The sequence below is a fragment of the Orcinus orca genome, chromosome 2 (assembly GCF_937001465.1).
Source record: "Orcinus orca chromosome 2, mOrcOrc1.1, whole genome shotgun sequence".
NCBI lineage: Eukaryota > Metazoa > Chordata > Mammalia > Artiodactyla > Delphinidae > Orcinus > Orcinus orca.
The window spans coordinates 61,739,111-61,763,822 of record NC_064560.1 but is presented as its reverse complement, the minus strand read 5'-3'; the positions used below and the strand labels follow the sequence as shown (position 1 = coordinate 61,763,822).

Sequence of the window (24,712 nt, the reverse complement as noted above, 5' to 3'; positions counted from 1 at the left end):
GAATATGCAGACGCATGTGACCCAGATATGCCTACTCAGAACACTGATTACCTCACCTTCCTCCCTACCTCCAATCACCTTTCCCCACGCCTAAGACCACCCTGCTTATCCCATAAATACCCCAACTCCCTTCAGGGAGGTAGATCTGAGACTTATTATTCTCCCATTTCCTCGCTTGGCTGCCTTGTGAACAAAGTGTTTCTTGGCTGTAAACCTGGCATCTCAGCGTCTAGCTTGCTGCTTATCAGGACCTGGTCGGTAATGATATAAGTGGAGGCCAGAGCCCCAAATGCAGATCCTTGCAAAGATCATTCGCTCCCAGCTGCACTCAACAGCCTAGAGATCAGCTACACCTGGATCACCTGCTAGAGTGGGGAACACAATCTAAAGTGAAACTCCTCATTCTGGTCCTGGGTCACCAGCCATGGCACCACCAGAGCTCACACTCACCATCATCATCCTCCCGGTGGGCATCCAAGTGTCCACTGTGTGCCACACATCACGGCCACCCGGGCAACTGCTGCCTTTTTTTTCTCCTTAGCTCGGTTGCCCCTCACCCCTTCATTCTCCCTTGGGGAGTATTTTAGAAAGACAGCCCTGGCTGGAGGCAGACGGAGGGGAGGGGTAGTGAGACCAGTAACAGAAGACAGGAAACAATTGTGACAGTCCGGGTGCGAGTGGGTGATGGTGGCAGCAGAGGGGCTGAATCTGAGAGGCGTTAGGGAGTCATGAATGACTGGGCTGGCTGATGTGGGAGGAGCTTGGGAGGAGGCCCGGCTAGGGCACCCATCAATTTGCGAGAGAAGGAGAAAGGTTTGGAGCCTACGAGACCTTGAGCTGGTTTTGGAAAAGCACTAGGTCACTCACCACTCACACACAGAGAGTGCCAGCCACCTGCGGCCACCTCAGCCATGGTTAGGCCCTGCAGCGCCTGCAGCAGCCTCGGCTCCGGCTCTGCCTCCAGAGTCCCGTGGCCCAGCTGTCCGTGCCTGAGCAAGGGAGACCCTAGTCAACTACACCAAGCAGTCTCCTTCCCCTTCCCTCCCCTTCCCTCCCCAATTGCTCTCTCCTGCCCCCTGTATGCTCACCTCCCACTCCGAGCCACATTTACCCGCACCCCCCCACCCCCACCCCGTCATCGTCGCAAAAGCCCAGCCGGCCCACCTCACCTGCCCCCGCCCCAGGAGAACACCTGGCCCGCCGCGTCCAGTAGCAACGCGTGCTCAGCGCCCAGCTCCAGCCGGCGCGCCCGCAGTGTCGGGGCCAGAGGCCGGTAGAAGGGCGGCCGCGGGCTCACGTAGGCGCGAGCGCAGGGCAGCAGCGGCAGCGGCCCAGCCTGGGTCTCATCGCCGACCGGTCCGTCTTCCCGCTCGGCCTCCGGCACGGTCTGGGCCCAAAGGGGCTCCCCGCGCAGCGCCGAACCGGGCGCCCAGGCCTGCAGCTCCGTCCCGGCCCCGGGTCCCGGCCCCGCGCGCAGCACCACCAGGAGCTCCTCCGACGCCCACGCGTCCCTGCAGCCGCCCGCCGCTCCGACCGCGAAGCCAGACAGCTCCACCCGGCCTCCTTCACCTGCGGGGGGCGGAGAGCTGGCTGGGGAGGGGGCGGGACACGCACCCGGGGCCGGGGTCGGGATGGGGCCGGAAGGAGGTGCTCACGGGTCACGAAGGCGGTGTAGCTCCAGCTCGCGCTCACGCGGCAGACATCGAGGCCCGCGCCTGGCGCCCTCAGAGGCTCGGGGCTGTGTACCTGGCGCCCACGCCCCGAGCCCAGCGCCTGCCCGAAGCCGCAGAAACCGAAGCCGAACCAGGCCCCGCGACGCTCCTCGGCCATGCCCGGCAGCGCCCTCTGCTGGCTGCGACCTGGCTGCGGCGGCCGGCGGGACGGAGGGTTAAGGCTAGAACTCGAGGAGATTCTTCCAGATGAGCCCTTGCAGTACACTGAAGCTGCCTCACCTGTAAAATGGGGGAAATGCCATCCTCCTAACCACAGAGGCAGACGATGTGCGTTCCACCAACATTCGCTGAGCGGGAGGCTTGGCTAAAGTCCTGCCAGATTTAGGAAGATTCTGAGCTGTCTAGAGTGGGGCACTTTTCCTGCCTTCCCTTTTGACTCGAGCAAGTTCGCTGTCCCACAGATTGGGCACGAGGTATTTAAATGGCTTCTCTCTTAGGCGTTGGACTAGGATCTGAGTCCCTCCCCCTCCAAATTCCCAATGCCAGGCACATTATCCCATGTAATCTTGGGAACTAGAATTGCCCCCATTTGACAGCGGAGACTCCCAGAGAAAGTAACCCTTACACAATCACATAGCTTAGGACCGAGAGGGGCAGAAGGCTGAACTCAAGGCTCATCATTTCCACATACAGTGCTCCTCCCACCACTGGAAGGCAGAGCATTTGAGAGACAATGCCCTGTACGGGTTAGGACCAGTTCCAGGGTTCACATGTTTGCCTCTGCAGCTACCAGTGCCTGTGTCCTCAGCCAATTTACTTAAACTCTCTCAATCCAATTCAATTTCTTCAGTTTCACAAAGCTGGGGAGTAGGAGAGGTGATGTTTGTACTTGTAGAATTATTTGGAACAGATGCAAATAAAGGGTTCAAGTGTTGGCACCTACCATGGCAAGCACACGGTATCAGCTTATTAAGTCCAGTACTTAGAATTGATAAAAATGACCACTGGATTTTCAGGGTCTTATATAAACACAATTTCAACTGGACCTTATCTAGTCATTTATTCGTTCCACATGCATTTATTGATCCCTTAGGCTAAGTCATTGAGAAGGACCGATGTCTACTTCCAAGGAGCTCACGCATAAATGGGGAGACAAACGCACAGTCGAGTGGCACGGTAAGGCCACTTTTTCCGTACAGCATGTTCGGCTTGATCAGAATTTCACTGGCATTTTCAAGCCTGTGAAGTCAGGTCCTGGATCTCTCCTTGACCCGGGCCTGAGCTCCTACCCCTTCCGGGTCAAATCCCAGCCCTAGTAAGCCTCTGACCTTAATCTTGACCCTGTGCCCTCCACCCCCTCAGGCAGCTCCTTCCGATGGGCAGTCTTGAGGGAGGAGGAAAGGCCGGGGCGCAGGGCGGCCACCCAGGAACGAGTCACCACCCAGCCCAGGACCTGGCTGGCAGCCGCAAGAAGGAAAGGTTTGAAGAGCCGCGCCCTGAGCGAGGCGCCCATTGGCTGCCGCCGCCTCCCCGGGGCCAATCACCAGAGAGAGGGGTGATGTCACCGCGCGGGGAGGACAGCCTTGGGACAAGCTCACCTCGGTTCCGGCGATCCCCGCCGCGGCCTGTCCAGTCCTAGCTCGATCAAACCGGTACCAAGGCCTACGCTAGGCCGCTGCGGCCTCCGGCGGGGAGTGGGCGAAACCTTCGGTGGGCGTGGGCTCGTTGGACCAGATGGTCCCGTCTTCCGCAGGCACGCGCGGGGCCGCGGAGTCAGTATTAGAAACACTTGGGGGACGATCAGAAAGAACTAAGGGGTTGGCGACAAGCGACCCCAGTGACGGGCGCCGCCTGTCAGTCCTCTCTGTCTGGGATGGCGGCAGCTAGCTACTGGACACGCGCGGGCCTGAGGCCCTAGAAGCAGCACCCGAATTAGGCGGGTGCTGGGCAGTTTTTACCTTCCATTGGCTCGGGATCTGTCACTTACCTCCGTTAAGCCAATGAGAGTCAAGCTGGGCTTAGTCCGCTCTGCAGAGAGCGGAAGCAGGCTCTCAAGGGACCACCCGCCCAGGCAGGTGGGGATGCCCGCAGCAGTCCAAGCTTAGCTCCAACCCCGCTCAGCTACTGGAGCTTCCCTCAGGGCTTTCCCACCCCCATATCCCGAGCTCTGCCTGACTGGAGGTCACTGAAAACTCTCAATACAAAGGCAGAAGTGGGCTTCCATAGTGGCACAGTGGTTAAAGAATCCACCTGCCAATGCAGGGGACACGGGTTCAAGCCCCGGTCCAGGAAGATCCCACATGCGGCGGAGCAACTAAGCCCGTGCGCCACAACTACTGAGCCTGCGCTTTACAGCCCCCGAGTTACAACTACTGAGCCCGCGTGCCTGGAGCCTGTGCTCCGCCACAAGAAAAGCCACCGCAATGAGAAGCCCGCGCACCGCAACGAAGAGTAGCCCCCGTTAGCCCCCGTTCACTGCAACTAGAGAAAGACTACACACCAAGGAAGACCCCAAAGCAGCCATAAATAAATACAGGCAGAAGTATTGAAAAACCTAATGCATGTGTTTTCATGCGACTGGATACTTTATTGATTTGCTTACATTTACCCTTTGGCCCTCTACAAGGATTAAAAAGCAATTCAGCGGGCCCTGGGGTGGGAATTCATTGGATTCCTTCCACAGAGGTGGCTGTGCTGCTGAAAAGCTGCCCACACGCTCAGCCATGCCCAGCTCCTGCTCCACGCTCTGGCCCACAGCCAGCCCTCCCTGCCCACTGACTGGGCACATATTTGAGTTCCACACACTTTTTATTAGAGGATGAGGGGTGGTCCTGCCAGCAGGCTCAGGTGAGGCTCATAGCTGGTGAGGCTCACAGCTGGGTCCTTCCCAGTGCAGGGAATCCACAGGCTGAGTTAGGACGCACCTTCCCCGTTCCCAGCTGTCTAAGTAGTACAGGAAAAGTTCCCTGCTGCGTGAGGCTGGAGGCAGTGCTGGCAGAGTAGGGCTGTGAACGTGGCCCCTGACTCAGAACAGAGGACATCAAAGGGCAGCTGGGCAGGAGACACCCCAGCACCCACCAGCCAAGGCCATGTCTGTCCTCGCTCCCTGTGCTGCGATAGGTAGCGTGTGTGAGGCAGGTCCTCACTTTCCATCCTGGCTGGGTCTGATAAGCCCATATTCCACTGCTTTCCCCAGACAAGCGGCGGCAGCCCTCATGACTGGGCTCTCCTTGCCCTTAGCCAGCACTGACAAAATCTCTAGCATCTCGCTCTCCATCAGGGTGCTGGCAATCTCACTCGAGGCCTCCACCATGTTCAACACCACCACAGCGCCCCGGTGCTGTAGCTCCTGGTTGGGGCTCAGAAGCAGGGCCTGCAGGATCTCCAGCCAGTGTGTGGTCTGCAGGAAACAGGGCAGTGTGACCACCGAGCATCAGGGAACCCTGGCAGGGCACTCACTCACACACCCTGGCTGGGGGCTCCTGGCCCACCTCCCCTGCCCCACCAAGAAGGGGCACTGACCACTTGGGGGATGCGGCTGCAGAGCGAGGGCCGCGTGGAGGTGAGCATGGCCAGGCCCCCAGCAGCCGCCCGCCGTAGCAGCTCGTCGTCCTCTCCACTGTACAGCACCAGCAGCTTCAGCCGGTCACTGCCCGTGGCTTCAAAGAGATCCTGCACCTGTGGCCGGAAGCGGGGAGTGCACCAGGTTAGCTGGGGCAAAGGCCAGCCAGGGACAGGTACTTCTGCGTGCCTGCCTGCCATGACCGCCTCCTGGACCAACCCTCACCTCCGTGCTCATGGCCAAGTTACACATGCACTCGGTGGCTGCCCGGCGGATCATCTCATGCTCCTCAAACATGTAGCCCTCAATCATGGGCACAGCCCTTTCCTTCAGGATCTTCTGCCTGTGGGGCCAAGGGTGGAGGGTCGGCATCACCAGAGCACTGGCATCCATCACCCCCACCCGTTTCCCCACACAATCAAACCCGGGGCCAAGGATTTCCTTGGGCAATATCCAAAGACCCTCCTGCACCAGGGATGAAACCACCAGGCAGTGGTTTCCAGCCTTCTAACTGGGCCTAGGAAATAGCACATGACCTTGGGAAATGCTCTAAAGTAGGAGTTAGGAGACCCAGGTGGTGATGATGGCAATGCTAACACCTAACTTTCGAGCCCTCACCCTGACCCAGCACTCGGACTACCTTACTTAATCCTCGCTACAGCCCTACAGTGAAGGTGCAGGTGTGATTATCATTATTACTATTTTGCAGAGGAGGAGACTGAGTGGCCCAAGGTCACAATCAGCAGTAATAGCTAATCTGTACTGCTTGGGCACATTGCCAGGAGCCAGGCACCTATGTAGTAAATGCTTTTACACGTATTTTCTCATTTAGTCCTCCTCGCTGCTCCTCCACGAGCTAGGTACTGTAGCCACCCTATTTCACAGAGGGGGAAACTGAGGCACAGAGGGATTAAGTTACTTGTGAGGTTATACACTAATAAACAGTGAACCCAGGATTTGAACCCAGGCAGCCTGACTCCAGGGCCTGCGCTGTCATCGCCCAGTCCCTTGCTATCTCACGGGACACTGCACAAGTCATGCCTCTCAGCCTGTCTCCTCCGCTGTAAGGTGCAGAGGAGTCACCATGAGGAGCAAATAAGTGAGTGACTGGCGAGTGCTTTCCACGCTGTAAAGCGCTTTCCTGGGGATGGTCCAAACCATGATGCCCTGCCCAGGCCCCACATCCCAAGGGACCTTACCGGAGCCTCTCGCTGATCCCTGCCAGGTTTGTTAGAGCCATGAGTGCCTCAAAGTTCTGCAGGCCAGAGCAGCTGAGGTGCAGGAGAGAGACGAGGGGCCGGACCACCTCGTAGATCTGCGATACGCACCCACCTGTCAGGGCTATGCGCCCCAGCTCCCCCAACCCCACCGGCCCTGCAGATGGGAGGGAGTCCAGCCCCAAAAAGAAACCTGCCCTTCCCACCCCCAGGGCTCAGCAAAGCTGACACTTCCCCAAGGAGGAGCCGCAGCTCGGGTCAAAGGCCATCAGGGCCCTGTGAGGGGGTGGAGGACAGGACAGCGCTGGGGCAGAAAGACACGCACCCGCTCACCGGGAAAGGTCATCTCTGGGTTGGAGGTGATGGTGAGCTTGGCAAGAGCCTGGGCTGCCTTCGTCTGCCCCACGTCAGTGCCTTCCAGGGCCAGCGGGAGCAGAGCCTGTAGGGACAAGCCCATCAGTGTCCAAGATGTGCCCGGGAACATAAGGCCCAAACCACGAGGCTCTGAGGCCCTGACTGTGCTGCCCTCACCTTTCCCCGCCATTCTCTCCCCAGGCTTGACAATGATACTCCCACTCCCACCCTCTCATCTCTCTGAGGCCTCCCAGTAAGCTACCCAAACACTTCCCGAAACAACTATTAAGGGACAGATGTGGATTGTGCCCGGCACCAGAGCCATGGAGGTCAATGACACAAGGGAAAGGAGGAGAGCTCAGGACCCTAATAGGCACAAAGTCCGGCGCTCTAAAAAGCCCCACCCACCCCCGGCCCCCAGCATCTCTCACTCAGCAGGAAAACATTCCTGCTGGTCGCTAATCATACTTCTCCGTCCCACACCCAACACTGATCTCTGGTGTAGCAGCCACTCAGTGATGTTTTATATGCCATCGGGAAGGAGTCTGTAAGCCCGCTTACCTTGCCCCCTCCCTGAGCAACCACGGTGCCGCGGTCCTCGAACTCCTCCACCAAAGCCAGGAAGACCCTGTGGGGAGAAGGCTGTGCTGGACGGGCCGGCCCGGGCTCTGGCAGGCAGACCCTCCACTCCTGGGCTCAACAAAAGAAGGGCGCCATGCGGGTGGCCCCCTGCTCTGAGGGGCCCACGGCACCAGGACCTGCTCCCGCTGTAGTTCCATCAGCAGCCTGGAGGCTGACGGGCTGCAGCAGGTCTGGTGTAGCTGGGGCAGGCTCACCTGGAGAGCAGCTCCCTGCAGGAACTGGTCAGCACAGGGCTCTCGGTCTTCACCATGCACGTCATGGCCGACACCACACCAGCCGCCAGCAGCTTCTTAACCCGAGCCCGCACGAAACTCGGTTTGTCCTGGGGGAGGAGGCAGCTGAGCACAGGGGCCTCGGCGGATTAGGCAGGGAAAGGGGAACCCTCCTCACGGCACAAATTGATGAGCATGAAAACAAAGGGAAGGAAACCCGCTTAAACAGAAGGCTCATCTGCTGTGGATGTCTCGGGTCAACTGGCCCCAGTGACACGGAGGCCCCCAAACCCCTCCTAGCAGCCCCCTCACCTTGGGGTGCTGCTCGGGCACGTGCTGCTTGGCGTACTTGGCCAGCTCCACCATCTTGGGGTCCGGCTCCTCGTAGTCGTAGCTATTGGTGCAGTTCACCAGCGCCGAGGCCACTGCAAAGAGCACCGACCTCTCCTCGGACTGCCGGGGGCAGAGGGGCCATCAGCGGCCATCCCGGGGGGAAGAGCAGCACCGGGATAAGCGCTGCCCAGGCTCCCAGTTCTACCCTCAGCTGGACCACGTGGGCACCGCCAAGGCCCGAGGGTGGCCCCAGACTTTGGGAGCTCACACACTTGACCACCCCAAATCCTCCTAAGAGATCGTCCTTTCCGACCCTGCTGGTGCAGGCCAGTACACCCAGGCCACACAGAGCGGCCACTCGGGCTACCAGCCCCCCTCTCTGTGGGGTCACAAAAGCCATTGGCCAAGACCTGCCAAGAAAGCCCCGTAAGCTCTAACCCTAGACAGTGTCCCCGGACGACTGCAGGAACCCATGGAGCTACCTTGCTGAGCTGGAACAGAGCCTTCAGCGCAGCCTCATCCTCCACAAACTCCTCCTTCACATCGGCATCGAAGGTAAGGTAGGCCAGACCCTCCACCGCCCAGCGCCGAGTGCCCGCATCGATCTGGTCATTGCACAGCCACCTGGGGGCACACAGGGCACAGATGACCATCAAAAAGGTGGGGGGACAGGAGGGGTACACCAGGACCAAGGGGGAAAAGCCAGGGGCTGGGGCATCCCCGCCACAGACAGAAGCAGTTCACGCAGCAGCGCAGGAGGGTCTGCCTGGGGGAGGACAGGGCAGTGAGGAGGCCCCACCCTCCTCTTTTGAGGTCTGGCTGACAGGTCGGGAGCCACAACAGTGCTAAATGACTCACTTTCGACACTGCTTGGCCAGTTTGAGCGTGGAGCCTTCAGCAAACTGCTTCATGCTAAAGTCCGTCCCTCCGGCCGAGCCGAGCTTACAGAGTCCCTGGTGGAAGAGGTGAGAACCAGCTGTTGGCCGAGGGACGGAGGCAGAGCAGGGCTCCTCCACAGCTGGCGTGGGCTCCCCCCCGGGCACTCTGTCAGGCTCTCTGGAGGCCATGCACACCGCCACCAGGTTACCACCTGGAGCACCGGGCAGCAAAATCACCTACTGGGGTGGCCACGTGACATGGCATCTGGTAGAGACTGACATATTGACCACCGTGCTGGCCTGGGCCCCAACCCCACCCGATCACACTGGGATTTGCTCTTTCTTTCCACGTCATAGAAGGAAGCTCTTTACAGATGGAGCTAAGATCCATGTGGGGAGAAGATGGGTACCTTGGCCCAGGCCAGGATCCTCATGGAATGGAGAAACCCAGGACTAAGTGCTCCAAGGAGGAGGACCAGCTTCCTCAAGGTGCAGGGCTGCAACAGGCTCAGGGAGGCCAGGCAGTCCCCACACCACCTGCTCCTGGGGCCGCCTGCTGGCCCAGCCTGTCCACACAGCCCTCTGACCCGCCTGCCCAGTGTGTCCTCCATCGTCTCCTCCTGGAGCCGCTCCCACTGCCCGCAGGGGGCAGCCCGGGCCGCCCTGCATTCTCAGGTGTCCTCTCTGTACGAGGCTCATCTCTCTGACCCGACCATGAGCCCTGTGGTAGTAGGAGCCAGGGCCCCTGCCTCCGGCCTCGACAAGGCCCTGCACGTCCCATACTGTCACCCAGCGTGTGCTGGTGCTGCACCCTGAGACACCAGCCAGCCCGGGGCCCCTGCCTGGCTGCCCGCTTGCCCAGCCCAGGCCCGCCCGTCTCACCACCAGCGCCCGGATGCGGATGCTGTCCTTCTCGCCACGCCTGTACAGGTCCTTCAGCAGCGAGACGCCGTTGGCCGTGATAAACGAGGCCCGCCTGGCCTTGCCAGCCGCGTGGATCAGGGCCTCCACGGCCACCAGCTGCTCCTCCTCCTGCTCCGAGGCACACAGAGCGATCACACTCTCCATGACGCCACTCAGCTCCAGGGCCCGGTTGCCGGCATCACACGGGCCCTGCAGGAGGCAGGACACCGTCTGGAGGGCCCGCAGCTTCCCAGCCAGCCCTTGGCCCTCAAACCAGCTCCTGAGGGGTACAGGGTGGCAGCTGTCACATCAAAGCCAGCATAAGGGGACTCTCCTTCCCTCCCTTCCCCTCCACTGGCCGGGCATCTGCACTACTTGGGCAGCAACAGCAAGAAAAGCTGCCGGCATTCCCTGGTGGTCCAGTGGTTAGGATTCTGGGCTTTCACTGCCGGGGGGGCCTGGGTTTGATCCCTGGTTGGGGAACTAAGATTCCATAAGCTGCGTGGAGCAGTCAAAAAAAAAAAAAAAAAGAGAAGAAGAAGAAAAGAAAAACTGCCAATGGGAAGACGAGGACCTCCTCTGGATGGCAGTCGCTGGCGTTCTTTATCGAGGCTTTCATTCGAGCCTCCCCTGATGACACGCCACCTAATGTAGGTCACTCTCACTCACACCACCCTGTTGTCTCCTTCCCTGTACTAAGATCTGAACTTGTGCTGCTTATTTCCTGACTCGTCTTCTCCTAGCTGTGAGCTCCTTAAGGACTGTCATGCTGCACTGCTGTGTCAGAATGGACACACAGTAAGTGCTCAGTGAACACTATGTGCTTGAGGACATTTGTTGCGCTAGAGAACTGATTTGAGAAAGAATGTCCCTGGGGAGGTCACTCTGGAACAGGATGTGGCCCTTGGGACCACCCTGTCTGGCCCCAGCTAGTCTTCCCCAAGGCTGCTCTCCTTGTGGGAAACCTTTCACTGCTGTCCCTCCCCAAAGAGTCAGAACTCTCGCAGGAACCCTGGCAATAGGAGGCTTCCCTTACTTGATGTAGTTTTCACAGAGTCGGTGGAAGTTCTCCCTCTCGGCATCACACTTCAGGTCATCGAAGAGCTTGCTGAGGAGAATGGAGGCGCTCATACGGCTGTTTGCTGTCACTGTGAGCTCCCCGGGAGGGTCCTGCACGGAGCCCCCCACCTCCAGAATCTTTTTCAGACCTGAAAAGACACCCTATTTAGACAGCAAAACATGAGTTCCAACCCCTATAAGCAAAGGGAAGAGGTTTCCTGGGAGATGCATGCAAAGGCAGGACCACTCTGGCACGAGGTCAGAGTGCAGACAGGCTCACAGAAGCCGGTGGGCTGGGGGCAGGCGTGGGGTCAGGCAAGGACCTCAGAAGTAAGGTCTGCATGCAGGCGCTGCCCGTGGGGGTGAATACTGTAGGGTTTGGAGGTTCCTCATCTGTAAAACTGAAGGGGAAAACAACATCCACGCCTCATAGGATAATTGGGATAACAAGAAAAGACGAGTACCCAACAGATGGACTCAGGCTGGGACTTTGCCAACCCTTCCTAATTTATCTTTTAAGGGAAAAGAACAGTATGGCTTTATATATTAAACTTGAAGAATATTCGCCCTGCATATAGAAGTAACACACACTCATTGAAAAAACTCCAGACACAGAAAGCTGACCCGGCCTCCCTGTTAACCTGCTCGTGGGCCCGCTCGATGTGTGTGCACGTGCACACGAACACGGCTGAAGGGGCCAATGTTCCCTAAGGGTACAGTGCAGGCCGCAGGCACTTCAGTGCAGACACACGCTGGGTGCAATCCCTCCTGGAGACGAGCAGGCCCAGCTACCCAAGCAAGATGCAACACACACTTGATCTTTCTCTGTCTCTCTGTATTTATTTATCTATCTACCTACCTATTTATTTACTTATATGCCACGCCACAATGGCTTGCAGGATCTTAGTTCCCGGAGCAGGGATCGAACGCAGGCCCTCGGCAGTGAAAGCGCAGAGTCCTAACTCCTGGACCACCAAGGAATTCCCTTTCTCTCTCCTTTTAAGACTCTATCACCTACCTTGGTCGATAACCCAGAGGGTGAGGCTGTTGTTGGGGTCCTTAGGAGACTTCCGGGGCACCACTTTAATCAGGAGGGTCAGGGCACTGTCTCGGCCTTGGCCTGAGACCCCCACCTCAGTCAGTAGCTCCAAGAGGTTACTGATGAGGACCTTCAGCTCCCGGGCGGGATCTGGCAACAAGAAGACATTAGTGGGCTCTCCAGTGGCCTAGCCCCAACTTCCCTGGTAGAGAGAGGGGACCTGCAGCCTGAGCACTGGTTTCCAGCCTTCCCCGAGGCGCCCTGGCTACTTAGAACCTCGAGTAAGATACCGTCAACAAGCCGTATTCCTGAACAACCTACGGCTGCAGCTGGCCTGGCTGGCTCAGCCCCTTCCTCTCCACGAGAGCCACACCACAGGACACAGACTTGCTTCCACTCACCCACGATGATGGCGCCTTCTTTGCCACGGAAGCCCTTCTTGACGCCTTCCTTGAGGGCATCAAACATAACCTGCAACAGGTGGCAGGCAGCCAGGGACACGGCCTGGTTTTCCACGCCCAGGATGGAGACCACCCTCCGAGTTCCCAGCACACTCAGGGTCGCCACTGTCTGGGTGGGAGAGAAGTGGGCAGAGCTTCCAGTTGGTGAAGGGCAGCCATGGAGATCCCTAACTGGGGGTCAGAGAGGGTGGCCAGAGGGGAGAAAACATGTGGGTGAAAGAGCAGCTCCCCGTGAAAGCAAAGTGGGCCTGCTGAGGGTGAGGCCGGGGCAATGCCAGGATTATCTTGTTGGAAGGGCTTCCTAAAGAAACATTCCAGGGGACTCCCCCACTCTCTCTCTCCTCGGCTCCAATCAGAAAAGACAAGGAATACTGTGGCTCTGAAGGCAGCTGCTTTGGTTCGTGTCTCCCCAGGAAGGAGAAACATAAGCCTGGACAAAGCTACCTGACTACCTGGCCCAGGGACACCTCATTCCTCCCTGATACCAACCCCGAGGTTCTGTCTACATCCTGGGGATGTGGACATACATGGAACGAACCACAAGGCCTCTACGCCCATTTCTGAGCTGGAAAAACCCCGAAGGTCTACTTGGGTCCATCCTAATTCACAACAGGGATGGGCAGGAAGGCTAGAGGAGGCAGGCGGAATTCACGTGGCTTTACCATTCCTAGTCCTGGGAGACCCAGAAATAGAGCCCGATCTTGGCCTGAAGTGTTCATAGAATGTTTCACATTTCCACCCCTGATCTAGGAACTGTGGGCTCCTCTAAAAGCAACCAAGGGTCAAGTCCCTGTTCCGTAGGTCCAGTCAGTTCAGGCAAGAACCAGAGCATGGACTTTGTGACACCGGCCTGGGGCAGGGCTGTTCTTGTTGAACCGTCTGTGCAGGACACCCAGAGTCTACACTGAGAACCATCTCAGGGTCCTGCCCTACATATCTGGTCTCGATGGTAAAGTTGCTGTGGGTCACATCACTGACCACATCAAGCACTGTGAGGACCCCTGTCCAAGGGAAATGCCAGCTTGATGGTGAGGGAAGGACAGGTGCCCTGCTCCTTGCATGCAGCTTGCTTTTACCACACGGACAACGAGGGGATCAATGACCAGGTGTCTCTGCGATCTGCCGCAGGAGAGTTCCCTGGTCCGGGAAGATCCCACATGCCGCAGAGCAGTTAAGCCCGTGTGCCACAACTACTAAGCCTGTGCTCTAGAGCCCGCGAACCACAACTACCGAAGCCCGTGCGCCTAGAGCCCGTGCTCCGCAACAAGAGAAGCCACTGCAATGAGAAGCCCGTGCACCGCAATGAAGAGTAGCCCCCTGCTCGCCACACCTAGAGAAAGCTCGTGCACAGCAACAAAGACCCAACGCAGCCAAAAATAAAATAAATGAAAAGAAAAGTGCTCAGGGTGTCAGTGGGCTGCTTTCGCTCTTTCCTGGCCGCACTTTGTCCCAAACTTTGTCAGTGGTCTTTTTGTGTCATTTTAATTTTGCCTCTCGTTACGTATCTCCTTATATTTTACCTTGTAAGATGAGAGGCAGAAGAGTGGGTGGACAGACAGACTGACTGAGGCAGTAACTAGACCCTTCGCCCCACCCACCCGTGACTGGTGTTCAGAGCAAATGCCGACTAGTGTGCGCAGGGCCGCCAGCATCAGGTCGGGCTCTCCCGTGTCCAGCAGGCGCTGCAAAAGCTGAACCCCGTTGCTCCGGAAGATCTTCTCAGCTCCAGCATCCTCCCGGGCCAGCACCACCAGGTTCTGAGATGCCTGCGTCAAAGGAAGTGCACATAACGTGAACACTGTACACGGCACAGGGCAGGGCGAATAGACGCCCTGAGCTCTGGACCTCACTGCTTCCACTTAGCAGCTGAGTGACCTTGGCCATAAACTTAACCTCTGTGAACTTCAGCTTCCTCTTCTGTAAGTAGAGCAAAGAGCTTGCTCTTGGCATTGAGGGTTAGAATAAATGGAGTCCTGAGTCCCTGGCAAAGCTTGAAGGGCAGAAACAGTGCCTCAGTCACCCCTGTACACCCAACTCCTAGCACAGGACCTAAGCACCAACAAGGTGCTTCGGGAACACTGGTTCCCTCTCCCTGGCTCACACTTAGGCCCCAGGCCCTCTGAGCTCCCACCCAGGCTCTATGAGCCCAGCTGCCCGATCTAAGGAGCGACTAAGGAGCGACGTGCAGCAGGCCAGGCCAGCAGGGGCTCCCAGGGCCAACATCAGCACACAGGGGAGTTCAGCTCCCACTCACACAGTTCCATACCTTTTGCTTTTTCTCAGTGCCTTCTTCTCGTGGGTCCAATAATATCTGAAACATCTGCTCCACTTTGGCATCCGTCGAAGACATGTAACTCACCTACGACAAATCAGCAAAGCATGGGAGGAACTGCCTCTCTTGACTGGAGACAACACATTCCCTCTTTGTTCTCTCCGGCTCCTCCCAGGGCCTGGCTCCTGACTCCGGGAGGCACAGAAGGATGCCTGGGCTTAGGCCTCACACCAAGCTACCTTGGGCAGGAAGAGACTTGCCTGGCAGCTCCTCCCAAACTCCCCGCAGCTGTTTTCTTCTCTGAGCTATTTCCCACTTGGGCAGCGGGGGCAGCACTGATGTTGAAGGCAGGGCCATTCAGAAGGGGTGGCGTCCTGTTAGCCATGAGGCAACCCACTCCCAGGGGGGCCATGTACGTTGTGGCAGCCTGGGTGCACTGCCCGTGGCGCTGAACCAGTATTTATACCTCCTGCAAGGGAGCCAGCAAGTCACGAGGTAGCTGCTGACACGCCTTTTAAGTCAAGGATTCTCTTTTTGATGTTTTTAAAAAAATAATCTGAATGACCAAGCTCATCCTAGGCCCTCTCCCTCCCTAGGGTCCTGGGTATGGACAGCAGCACATGCCTAGCATGTGTGCCGCTCCCCACTTCCCCTCCTGCAGCCATGGCAGATGCGGTTCATGGCACAACACGTTCTCCTAGACCCTGGCAACCTGCTTCCTAATCTTTCTCAACACAAGATTCTAAGCAGCCCCAGCTGATCAGACAGAGCTGACACTGAGAGTAAAATAGTCTGCTTTCCCAGGTCTCAACCTTTTGATAAGGTGTTTGCCATCATATTACTTGCTTCCACTGGGTCAGAATTTTAACACCAAATTATCTGGCTAATTCAAGCTTGATAATAGTTCATGACAATCTTTAGATTATTTTCTCCTAAATTAATTTTTAAATATGTGTATCACACAATGTCTATTTAAAAAAACAACCAAATGAAGCAAAATCTCTTTTGAAAAGCCCTCTCGATCCTATTCCTTTCCCTAGCAGTCACAGTCATCATTTTGATGCACGTCTTTTAAAATATTTTTCTTTGTGTTTACATACCCAACTGTACCCGTGGAAAAACCATGGTATTATTTTGAATGCATTTGGTGGTGGGGGGGGGTCATTTTAACATAAACGGTATTATACTATACATTATTATATGTTTTGTTTTTTTTTCACTTAACAAGTGTCAGCTTTCCACGTCCATATGTGTTGATCTGCCTATTCTTAGCAACTACTGCATAGGAGTCTGTAGTAAGGATGTCACTCAGTTTATTTAGCCATTCCCCTACTGCTGGGCATTTAAGCAAGTTCCAATTTTTCATTACTACAAACAAGGCTGAAACAAACAAACACACACCTGCTTGTGTACACAGGCAAGGCTTCTCTAGGGGAGACAGCAAGAAGTAAACATACTGAATCACAGGACATGCTCATTTAAAATTTTAAGAGATATGCTAGGGAGACGCAAGAGGGAAGAGATATGGGAATATATGTATAATTGATTCACTTTGTTATAAAGCATAAACTAACACAACACTGTAAAGCAATTATACTCCAAAGATATGCTAAAGGACTCTGCAAAGGAGCTGTACCAATTTATACCCCCTCCAGCAGTCATGAACGAGCCTACGTCCTCCCGCAACCTCACCCCTTAAATGTGTCTCCCTCCTTCTAGCAATGCGTACAAACTTTAAATGTTTGCCAAACAGACCACCAAAAAGAACAGCACCTTGCTGTTCTTTTAATTTGCTTTTACGTAACCACTGGCAAGGTTGAACATCATTCTATAAGGTCATTTGCCATCAGCATCCCCCTTCCAGAGAACCGTGTTTACACACGCGATCCAGATCCATTTATCAGTGCCCCTCTACCACTGGTCAATGCCTCGCTCTCTCAATTACTCACACACCTTCTCCTGAATCTGGCCCGCGATGTTCCGCAGGGCCTCCTGGAAAACTTTGTTCTTGGGCTCCAGGCTCACACATCTCTGCAGGTCAAGGACGGCCTGGTCGAGGCGGCCTAGCTTCTCTAGGGCTTGGCTCCGCCGGTAAAGTGCTTTGACATCCCCACCGTCCTTTTCAATGGCTGAGCACAAACAGGAGCTCTGTCAGCACCCATGAGGCCACCATCTCCAGGCAAGAGCAGCAGGGAAAGATCTCGAGGGGCAGAGGAAGGTGGGGGGACGGATGTGGGGCTCAGTACTTCAGCCTCAGAAAAGGTGAGGGTAGCTGCGGAAAAGGAAATGCCCCAGGAAGTGGGAAAGGAAAAAGGCAGATGTGTTTCAGGGGTGAAAGGAGGAGGAGAAAGTGACGGTGCAGTGGTCCCAGAATCCTTGCCCACCCCAGAAGTCCCACAGCTCCACACAAGGGCCACATTCCCCTACCTTTGGATGCCTCGGTTTCTGCTTTGTCGTAATCTTCCTGTAAGAGAAGAACAGGCCTGAGAGGCTGGTCATCTCCTTTCTCGGGCACAACTGGGCAACAAAGTTGTTTTCCTTAGTCACCAGGTTCCCCCACCACCTAGAGACCCAAAAGACGTGTAACAAGTGTCGGTGGCCTGAGAAGGCGAATGTCCAGTCGGGGCCCAAGCAGCGGCGAGGTGCGCCAACAGGGGTCCGGGCAGGCTAGGGGAAGAGCAGCCGGCTCGCTCACCAGCTTGAGGTGGCAGGCGGCCCGGTTCCGGTGCAGAATGGCCTGGTCCTGGGGCGTTGCGCCCAGACCCAGGGCTTGGGTGTAGGCCGTCAAGGCGCCTTCGTAGTCCCCGCATTTGAACAGCTCGTTGCCATCCTTCCTCAACTGTTCCACTGAGCTGGCCTGTGGAGGGAAGGGGTGGAAACGTCCGAGGTGGGCTCAGGGTGAGCCGGGGAGCTAGGGGCAGAGGAGCCTGGGGGTCGCGGGTGGGTCCCATGGAGGGCCAAGATTGAGGGAGAAGGAGGCCCGAGAATGGTCAGAGTAGGTGCGAAGTGGTGATGGCGCAGGGAGATGGGTACGCACCCCGGGGTCGGCGGGCCGGGGCTCGGGGGTCCCTGGACCACTCACGGTCATCGCGCAGCAGACGTCCCGAGCGCGCAGGCGCAGTCTCCGGAGAGGGGTGGGTCTAGGCTCGGGAATCCGCTGTCGGCTGCCCCGCCCCAGTCTTGCGTCAGAGGCGGTGGTAGAGAAGGGGCGGGGCCAAGGGGAGAGCACGCCGGGAAGAGGGGCAGGGCGCTCGGCCCGGGTCCGCAGGCGCAGAGAAGCCCCAGGCGCGCTTAGTCTGTTCCCGCTGAGACCGGCAGGGGGCGCGCGGCGGAGGGCGAGAGGGGCGCCCGTGGCTGCTCAGGTCTGGTCCCGGCCCAGATCTCGGCCCCGGCCCCGACCGCGGCAGAAATGCACGAGGTCTGCAGTCATCAGGGCCACGAGCAGCAGTCTGTAAAAGCCCAATGCTAGAAGCGGGCCCGGGCCCCTATGGGAGAGGGGAGAGTATCAGGATGCTGGCCCAAGCCGCGCTCTTGCTACTGCAGCCTGTGGGTTAGAGCCCCTGAGAGTCAGGAGAAAGCCCAGAACTCCCTACCCAGAAAAGTGTAGAATTTGAAAATACAAATTCAGGGAGCTCACAGGTACCCGGAAGCCATCTGTGGACAGATTCAGGATTGAAAACCCCGACTATAACACGTGTAATCCAGAATACAAGATCCTCTCAGTATTGACACCCGTCCCACCCCACCCACCACACAACACCTACAATGACTCCCTGTCACCTGCTTTCACAGCCCCCTGAACTTTTCCTTCTCAGATTTGTTTGTAATCATGTATTTACGCGATTTTATGTTTGAGATCTGTCCCTCCACTGGTCTGTAAGCTACAAGCCTCCCACTCCAGAAATTAGGAACAGAGCCTCAGGTACTGGAACACCCCGTCAGTGTGCCAGTGGCTCTGGGGCTGGAGTTCTCACCTGAAGACGGGAGGAGGCGGAAGGGCAGAGAGATTGACCTGGTGCAAGGCCTCAAATTCAGACCGAGTGCAGCAGGAGCCCCCTGCAGCCTGCAGGTGGCAGCAGTAGGCTTCCTCCGGGGTATCAGAGAGCCGAGGACAGAAGAAACCGGGGTAGCGACGGCCATCAGCATCCCAGGCGGTCTGGCACAAGTGGGGATGGTGGGCCAAAGCTGAAAGGAGGGGCAAGAGGGCTGGAGACAGGCAGGAATGATCTACCCACACCCCACTCCACCCCTTTTGGAGAATAAAAGGGATCAACCATTATCAGAAGGGCAGGCTTCCTTCCTCCCCACAAGCTCCCCAGAGTAGCCTATACCTTGCTAAAAGAGTAGGGTACTGGAGGGGGGGCTGGGCAGAGGAGAGTGCTGTACCTGAGAGAGAGGTCGGCTGGGCAAGCGTCATCCAGCTGAAGAGCAGCAGTAGCCCCACAGACAGACCTGTCAGCAAAGGGCCTGGCCTCCTCAGGAAGCCCATGAGAGGTCACCTCCACCTCAGCCCTGGTCCTAGAAATCCCAACATCTCTATTTCTAAGCCATGGCTGCAGGCAGTAAGGAAATAAAATCAAAGCCCCAAAGCACCGTAAACACAAACCTGAAGCTTCTCTGTCGCAGACCTCTAGAGAGAGCTGAAAGTGACTGAGTTTCTATCTTCTATTGGAAAATGGGAGGATTGTGGCTCCAAGCTGCCTAAGGTTCTCTAAGCTGAAGGGGAAAAGGCTCAGAAGGCTAGAACACCGAATGAGGAATGAGAGAGAAGTTGAGCCACTAGCCTGAAGAACAGACAAGCATTAAGAACCAAATATGTTTCTCTCTATACACTCTAAACTTTCAGGCTGCCATGGAAGCCATGGGAATTCTGATTGTTCCACTTCAGGCCCCAGAGACCTCAGTTCCAGCGTTTGGAGCTTCCCTCTCTAACTTCTGCGTCATGGCAACCACCAAGACTAGCTGAAAAGCAAGCGTGAGTGCTCTCATTAACTTTTCCCCTGAGCCCTCATTGACCCCAGCTACCAACCAAAGTATAAAATCTACCAATCTGACTGGAGTATACTTAGCAACCAGCCAACCCCATTTCACAAGAAAATCTCTTCCAGGGTCTCCAGGTCTCTCTTACCAAACCTCATACTTCATAGATGCTGTCTGCTGAGACAGGGAATTTCTCGAGAAGGCCAGAGGCCACCAGCCAGCAGTGTTGTGTTGTTCCAGTGTCTACTGAGGCCTAACAACGTCATGCTCCCAGAACAGCAGTGACAACACTCATAAGGGGCCCACAGCAGTGCCTGGGAACTGAAGCAGGAACCCTCACGGCACAAGAAAGAAATGCAGATTTTGTTCCCAGCGCCTGACAGCAAAGAAGACAGTTCCTGCAGAAACAACACTGCTGCCTGGGAGTCTAAGTCTAAAACAGTTAGGGAGGGCTCCCAGTGCAGGCTCCAATTTCCAGAAGGTTAAGCACTAGGGTCTTCTGGCCCCAAAGGTGAGGCTCCCATGCCCATAGCAACCAGGCCATTCTTGCAGGGAGAACTATTTTTATAAATTTATTTATTTTATTTTATTTTATTTTTGGCTGCGTTGGATCTTCGTTGCTGCGCGCGGGCTTTCTTTAGTTGCAGCGAGCGGGGGCTACTCTTTGTTGCGGTGCATGGGCTTCTCATTGGGGTGGCTTCTCTTGTTCCGGAGCACGGGCTCTAGGAATGCAGGCTTCAGTAGTTGTAGCACGCAGGCTCAGTAGTTGTGGTTCGCAGACTCTAGAGTGCAGGCTCAGCAGCTGTGGCACATGGGCTTAGTTGCTCCATGGCATGTGGGATCTTCCCGGACCAGGGCTCGAACCCATGTCCCCTGCATTGGCAGGCAGATTCTTAACCACTGCGGCCACCAGGGAAGCACAAGAACTATTTTTAGAGCGCTTTGAGAATTTTCAGAGCATTGACAGCTTGAAAATTGTTTTGCCATGGCGGGAGAGGACCCTCCTGGGAGAAGCTGTCTCTGGTCCAGAGGCTAGGTGAATTGCCCTTCCTCCAAGTTACCAGTCCCCTGTGCCTTCCTGCCCTGGACACACTGTGAGGCTGCTGTCTTATGTCTTGTGTATTTTCCTCCTTCCGCCAGGATGTGGGTTCCCAGAGCCAGGCCATATTCTTCTTGCACCCTCAGCAAAGCCCACTTAACCTGGGGCTGCGATATTGAGGGCAGCTTCCCACACCCAGGGCCCTCACATCAACCCCAGAGAAAGTCTTCTGGGCCAGACTCTACAATCCTCAGGCCTCCGCGGCGCTAGGGGGCGCTGTGGAAGCTCGGTCCACGCTCCCCGGGATCCTGGGACCGAGGTCGCCCGCCCCAACCGCGCGATGGGCTCCGAGGCGGCCCAGCTGTTGGAGGCGGCTGATTTCGCGGCTCGCAAGCACCAATGGCAGCGGCGGAAGGACCCCGAAGGGACCCCCTACATCAATCACCCTATCGGTGGGCGCGCCGCCGGGGGAGCAACGGCTGTAGCATCTAGGGGGTGGGGACCGGGAAGGGAACCGGAGGGCGTGCACCTCATCGAGCACCTAGTCCGTACCAGTCCTTGTGCCAGGCACTGTTCGTGACGCACCACAACCTGGGGCGGTAGGCATGATTGTTCCCTTTGTACAGTGAACATCCAAAAAAGAGTAAAGGACTTCCCCAAGGTCACCCAGCTAGTGAGGGGCCACATCTGGCTCTACAAAACCCACAACACGCCGCTCTGGGACTCCCTTCTGTCTGACTTCCTGCTTTGCCCCGTCAGGTGTGGCTCGTATCCTGACCCACGAGGCAGGAATCTCTGACATTGTGGTGTTACAGGTAACTTTCCTCCTCAGCTAGGAGGCTGGGGTGCGGGTCAGGGGCCCCATTCAGCTCTGGGTTCCCCTTGGCAGGCGTCAGAGGACTGAGTGAGAGCCTGTCCCCAGGCAGCCCTGCTCCATGACACGGTGGAGGACACAGACACCACCCTGGATGAGGTGGAGCTGCACTTCGGGGCACAAGTGCGGCGTCTGGTGGAGGAGGTAACAGATGACAAGACTCTGCCCAAGCTGGAGAGAAAGCGGCTGCAGGTGGAGCAGGCACCCCACAGCAGCCCCGGGGCTAAACTGGTGAAGCTGGCAGACAAACTGTACAATCTGAGGGACCTGAATCGCTGCACCCCAGAGGGTATGCTCCTCCACCTGCTCTGAGGGGAAGGGGAGGGGTATCCACCTTCTGAAGGCACAGCTTGGTCACTTCCCCTGAAAAAAAGCCCGGGTGTTCTTGTTAATTCCCTAGACTAATCTTAGTAGACCACTCTGATCTTCTTTCATACACTAGAAATGCAGTACCTGGGCAAGGGGGAAGTTTTCAGAACAAATCCGTCCATTAGGAACTCATCTCACAGCCCTGCACCAAGCCCTCCAGGAAGTGGGCAAAATCCAGTGCCTTCCTGGACGTCAACATGAGCAGTTTTCTGTCCATTCTTATGCAGGATGGTCTGAACACCGAGTCCAGGAATACTTCGAGTGGGCAGCACAGGTGGTGAAGGGGCTTCAGGGGACAAACCAACAGCTGGAAGACGCTCTAAAGCAGCTGTTTAAGGAGCGGGGGCTGACGCTCTGAGCAGTATTTGAAGCCATCCAGTGGCACAGACTCCATCCTTGCCCAGGCCAGAGAAGATTCATACTTCAGCCTTTCGGTGCCTCCCGAGCTTCCTCCCTGGTTCACTCAGCCCAGGTATTAGAGACCAAATACACGTGTCCTTTCTCACTCTGAAGATCTGCCAACTAAGCTGAGCCCCAGATTGTGGGATGATGCGCCCCACCCATTTCTAATGCATTCACTGCCCTTCTCCAGGCCTTCGGTCTGATTGCATGATGGGATCTCTGGCCCCTCAGGGACTTGGGCTTATATATAAACGCTAGTTCAAAAGTCATTATGCAAAATAAAACATTTGGATAAAGGTTTGAGTTGCTGCTGCTCCTTCTCCAGCTTCCCCATTGGGGAACCGATGGGGGGAGGGGGGGATACCTGCCCTTCAGTAGGGCAGGGTTCCAACTGTGTGCCCCTGGGACAGATCCCTCGGAGACTGGCTTCCTTATAAGATAGGTTGTGTAATTATCAGGGCTGGATTATGTGACGTGCCTGACACACGGGTATTCAAAAATTGGTAGGCTTCCTCATTAAGAAAGTTGGATGGGTTGTCAGATACATTGGAAAGGAGTGCCAACCTGCTTACTGGCAGCTCTTGCTGAGCACGGGAGAGTCCCCAGAAGCAACACGATAGGGCCGGTGGGGGACCGCGGGTCCCTCAAACCCCGGGTTGCAACGGAAACTTGCCGAAGTTTGCATCCCACCCCCAGTTTCCCCTTCATCACATCTCGGGTTCCTTTGGTTGCTAAGCGACAGGAACTTCCGGGCGCTTCGGGAAGTGGCCCGGGAACTGACCCACCCTTGGAGCCCGGCGGTGGGCGGGATCTGGGCGAGGGGGCGGAGCTTTTCAAGGTGTCCGCCTGAAGGGATCCCCAACTGATCGGTTTTTTGGTCGGTGCTGAGCAGCTGAGGCCTATTAGCCCACTTGAAAAGGGTACATCTGTGAGGATGAGGAGGTTGTTAGGTCAAAGGCCACTTCGTGGTCACGAGGTGCTTGATGTTTTACAAAACCTTTTCACAGGTGTTACCTCATCTGTTCTTTATAATAACCAGATGAGATAGGCAGGGTAGGGATTATTCTCATTTTACTGAGATGAAATATGAAGCTCTCGGAGGTGAGAAGACTTGTTAATGATCAACAAGACCAGAATCCCTCTCTCTTTTTGCCACACTGCTGGGCCTTTTTAACCAGACAAAAATGACCACAATTGAGGTTAGCTCCAACCACGCTGGACATAGTAAAGATCAAGTCTGAAGAGGCTAGTGGATCTGGATTATGAGTCTGGCCTCCCTAGATTACCTGTTTGATCTGAGCCAATAGAGTGGATTTTTTTTATTCAATAATTTTTAAAAATAATCAGAGACTTTTGGAAAAGTTGGAAGTACAACATAAGTAACTTTTTCACCTGAACCATTTGAGATTAACTTGCTGACCTGATGGCCTATCACCCCTAAGTACTTTAGTATTTGGACAAAGAAATTCTCCTGCATAAACCAAACTACAACCATCAACATCAGGAAATTAATGTTAATACCTTACTACCCTAACTCGCTGATTATAGGGGGCTTCACAATTGTATGCTTAGTTTGGCTTTTGCTGGGCTGGGAATCAAAAGGTTTACTTCCAGCCTAGAATTAGAATGACAACAAAGAGATTCCTGGCCACTCCGAGGATCTGTCCTCAACTGGTCTCCATTTCTCTGGAGCTGCATGGCCTCGTCTTCTGTTCATGGCTGTAGCTGTTCTCTCCATTCTTAGTCAAAGGAGATTTCCTCTTGTTTTGAGTATGACCATGTTTTTACATTAAAAAATATATATATATATATTTATTTTGGCCGCTCCGGGTCTTAGTTGCGGCATGCGATTGGGATCCAGTTCCCCAACCAGGGATCAAACCCAGGCCCCCTGCATTGGGAGCACGGAGTCTTAACCACTGGACCACCAGGGAAGTCCCTTGCTTTTCCATGTTTCATATTTTGTTTAGCATTCTTAGGCATTAGGAGTTGAGGGGGCAGCAGTACAGGTGTGCTTACTCATCTAGTTTGAATGCAAGTCCCCAGGCATTCTGACAAGAAAACCTGTCTTTCCCCCACTGAGCTTCTCAGGCCTCCACACCCAATGCTGTGTCTTACATCTTCATCCCTGTCATGTTCCAAATGCCAAGGAGGCCTCACCCCCAACCCCACATAGGCTTCCTGTGCCTAGGCTACCTAATTTCAGAGTTCTTTCCTTCCAGATTTATTCTCAACTAGGGAGGTCTAAGTCAGGAGCCAAAATGGATGGACACTCTGCAGCACTTGGTCCTGGCAACTATTATGATCGAATCAGATTTCCCACTGACCCTAAGTAAAATTGAGGTTTGCTGTGAAGGATCTGGTCTCTCATCTATCTTTTTTTTTTTTTTTCCTATGAGAATTGCTCCTTGAAGTGTTTGCACGCATTTTTGTTAGGGAGAAA

General features: G+C 55.7%; 3 protein-coding genes across 10 annotated transcripts in view; 1 reads left to right on the top strand and 2 right to left on the bottom strand.

The window, feature by feature from the left end:
- Positions 1-4,092, bottom strand: part of RCCD1 (RCC1 domain containing 1) — a 47,576-nt gene extending 43,484 nt beyond the window's left edge. For 4 of the 5 annotated variants that reach the window (XM_049705800.1, XM_049705802.1, XM_049705803.1 and 1 more), the window contains exons 1-3: positions 1,656-4,092; positions 1,170-1,569; positions 868-989 (exon numbers count right to left, since the gene is read on the bottom strand). In XM_049705800.1, coding sequence (XP_049561757.1) covers positions 868-989; positions 1,170-1,569; positions 1,656-1,830 — 697 coding nt within the window. In that variant the 5' untranslated portion in view covers positions 1,831-4,092. The remainder of the gene's footprint in view (positions 1-867; positions 990-1,169; positions 1,570-1,655) is intronic. The other variant, XM_049705799.1, reaches the window with a different exon arrangement.
- Positions 4,093-4,218: 126 nt separating this feature from the next.
- On the bottom strand, positions 4,219-18,079 carry UNC45A (unc-45 myosin chaperone A). 4 transcript variants are annotated; one of them, XM_049705773.1, is made up of 21 exons: positions 17,870-17,873; positions 17,643-17,718; positions 17,301-17,462; positions 17,033-17,069; positions 16,559-16,734; positions 14,600-14,692; positions 13,932-14,099; positions 12,274-12,442; positions 11,852-12,022; positions 10,811-10,982; positions 9,754-10,054; positions 8,852-8,946; positions 8,476-8,617; positions 7,973-8,113; positions 7,643-7,770; positions 7,368-7,434; positions 6,778-6,891; positions 6,435-6,550; positions 5,461-5,578; positions 5,196-5,351; positions 4,219-5,073 (listed from the first exon to the last, which is right to left on the bottom strand). In XM_049705773.1, exons 2-21 carry the CDS (start codon positions 17,691-17,693, stop codon positions 4,816-4,818), a joined length of 2,835 nt encoding a protein of 944 aa, XP_049561730.1. In that variant the 5' UTR covers positions 17,694-17,718; positions 17,870-17,873; the 3' UTR covers positions 4,219-4,815. The 4 variants fall into 4 exon arrangements, with proteins under 4 accessions (XP_049561730.1, XP_049561731.1, XP_004278323.1 ...); XM_049705774.1 differs by having other exon boundaries at positions 17,688-17,718; XM_004278275.4 differs by having other exon boundaries at positions 17,643-18,079.
- Positions 18,080-20,510: 2,431 nt separating this feature from the next.
- Positions 20,511-22,569, top strand: HDDC3 (HD domain containing 3). The gene is made up of 4 exons (XM_004278277.3): positions 20,511-21,076; positions 21,384-21,439; positions 21,547-21,787; positions 22,095-22,569. Exons 1-4 carry the CDS (start codon positions 20,965-20,967, stop codon positions 22,223-22,225), a joined length of 540 nt encoding a protein of 179 aa, XP_004278325.1. The 5' UTR covers positions 20,511-20,964; the 3' UTR covers positions 22,226-22,569.
- The last annotated feature ends 2,143 nt before the right edge of the window (positions 22,570-24,712 follow it).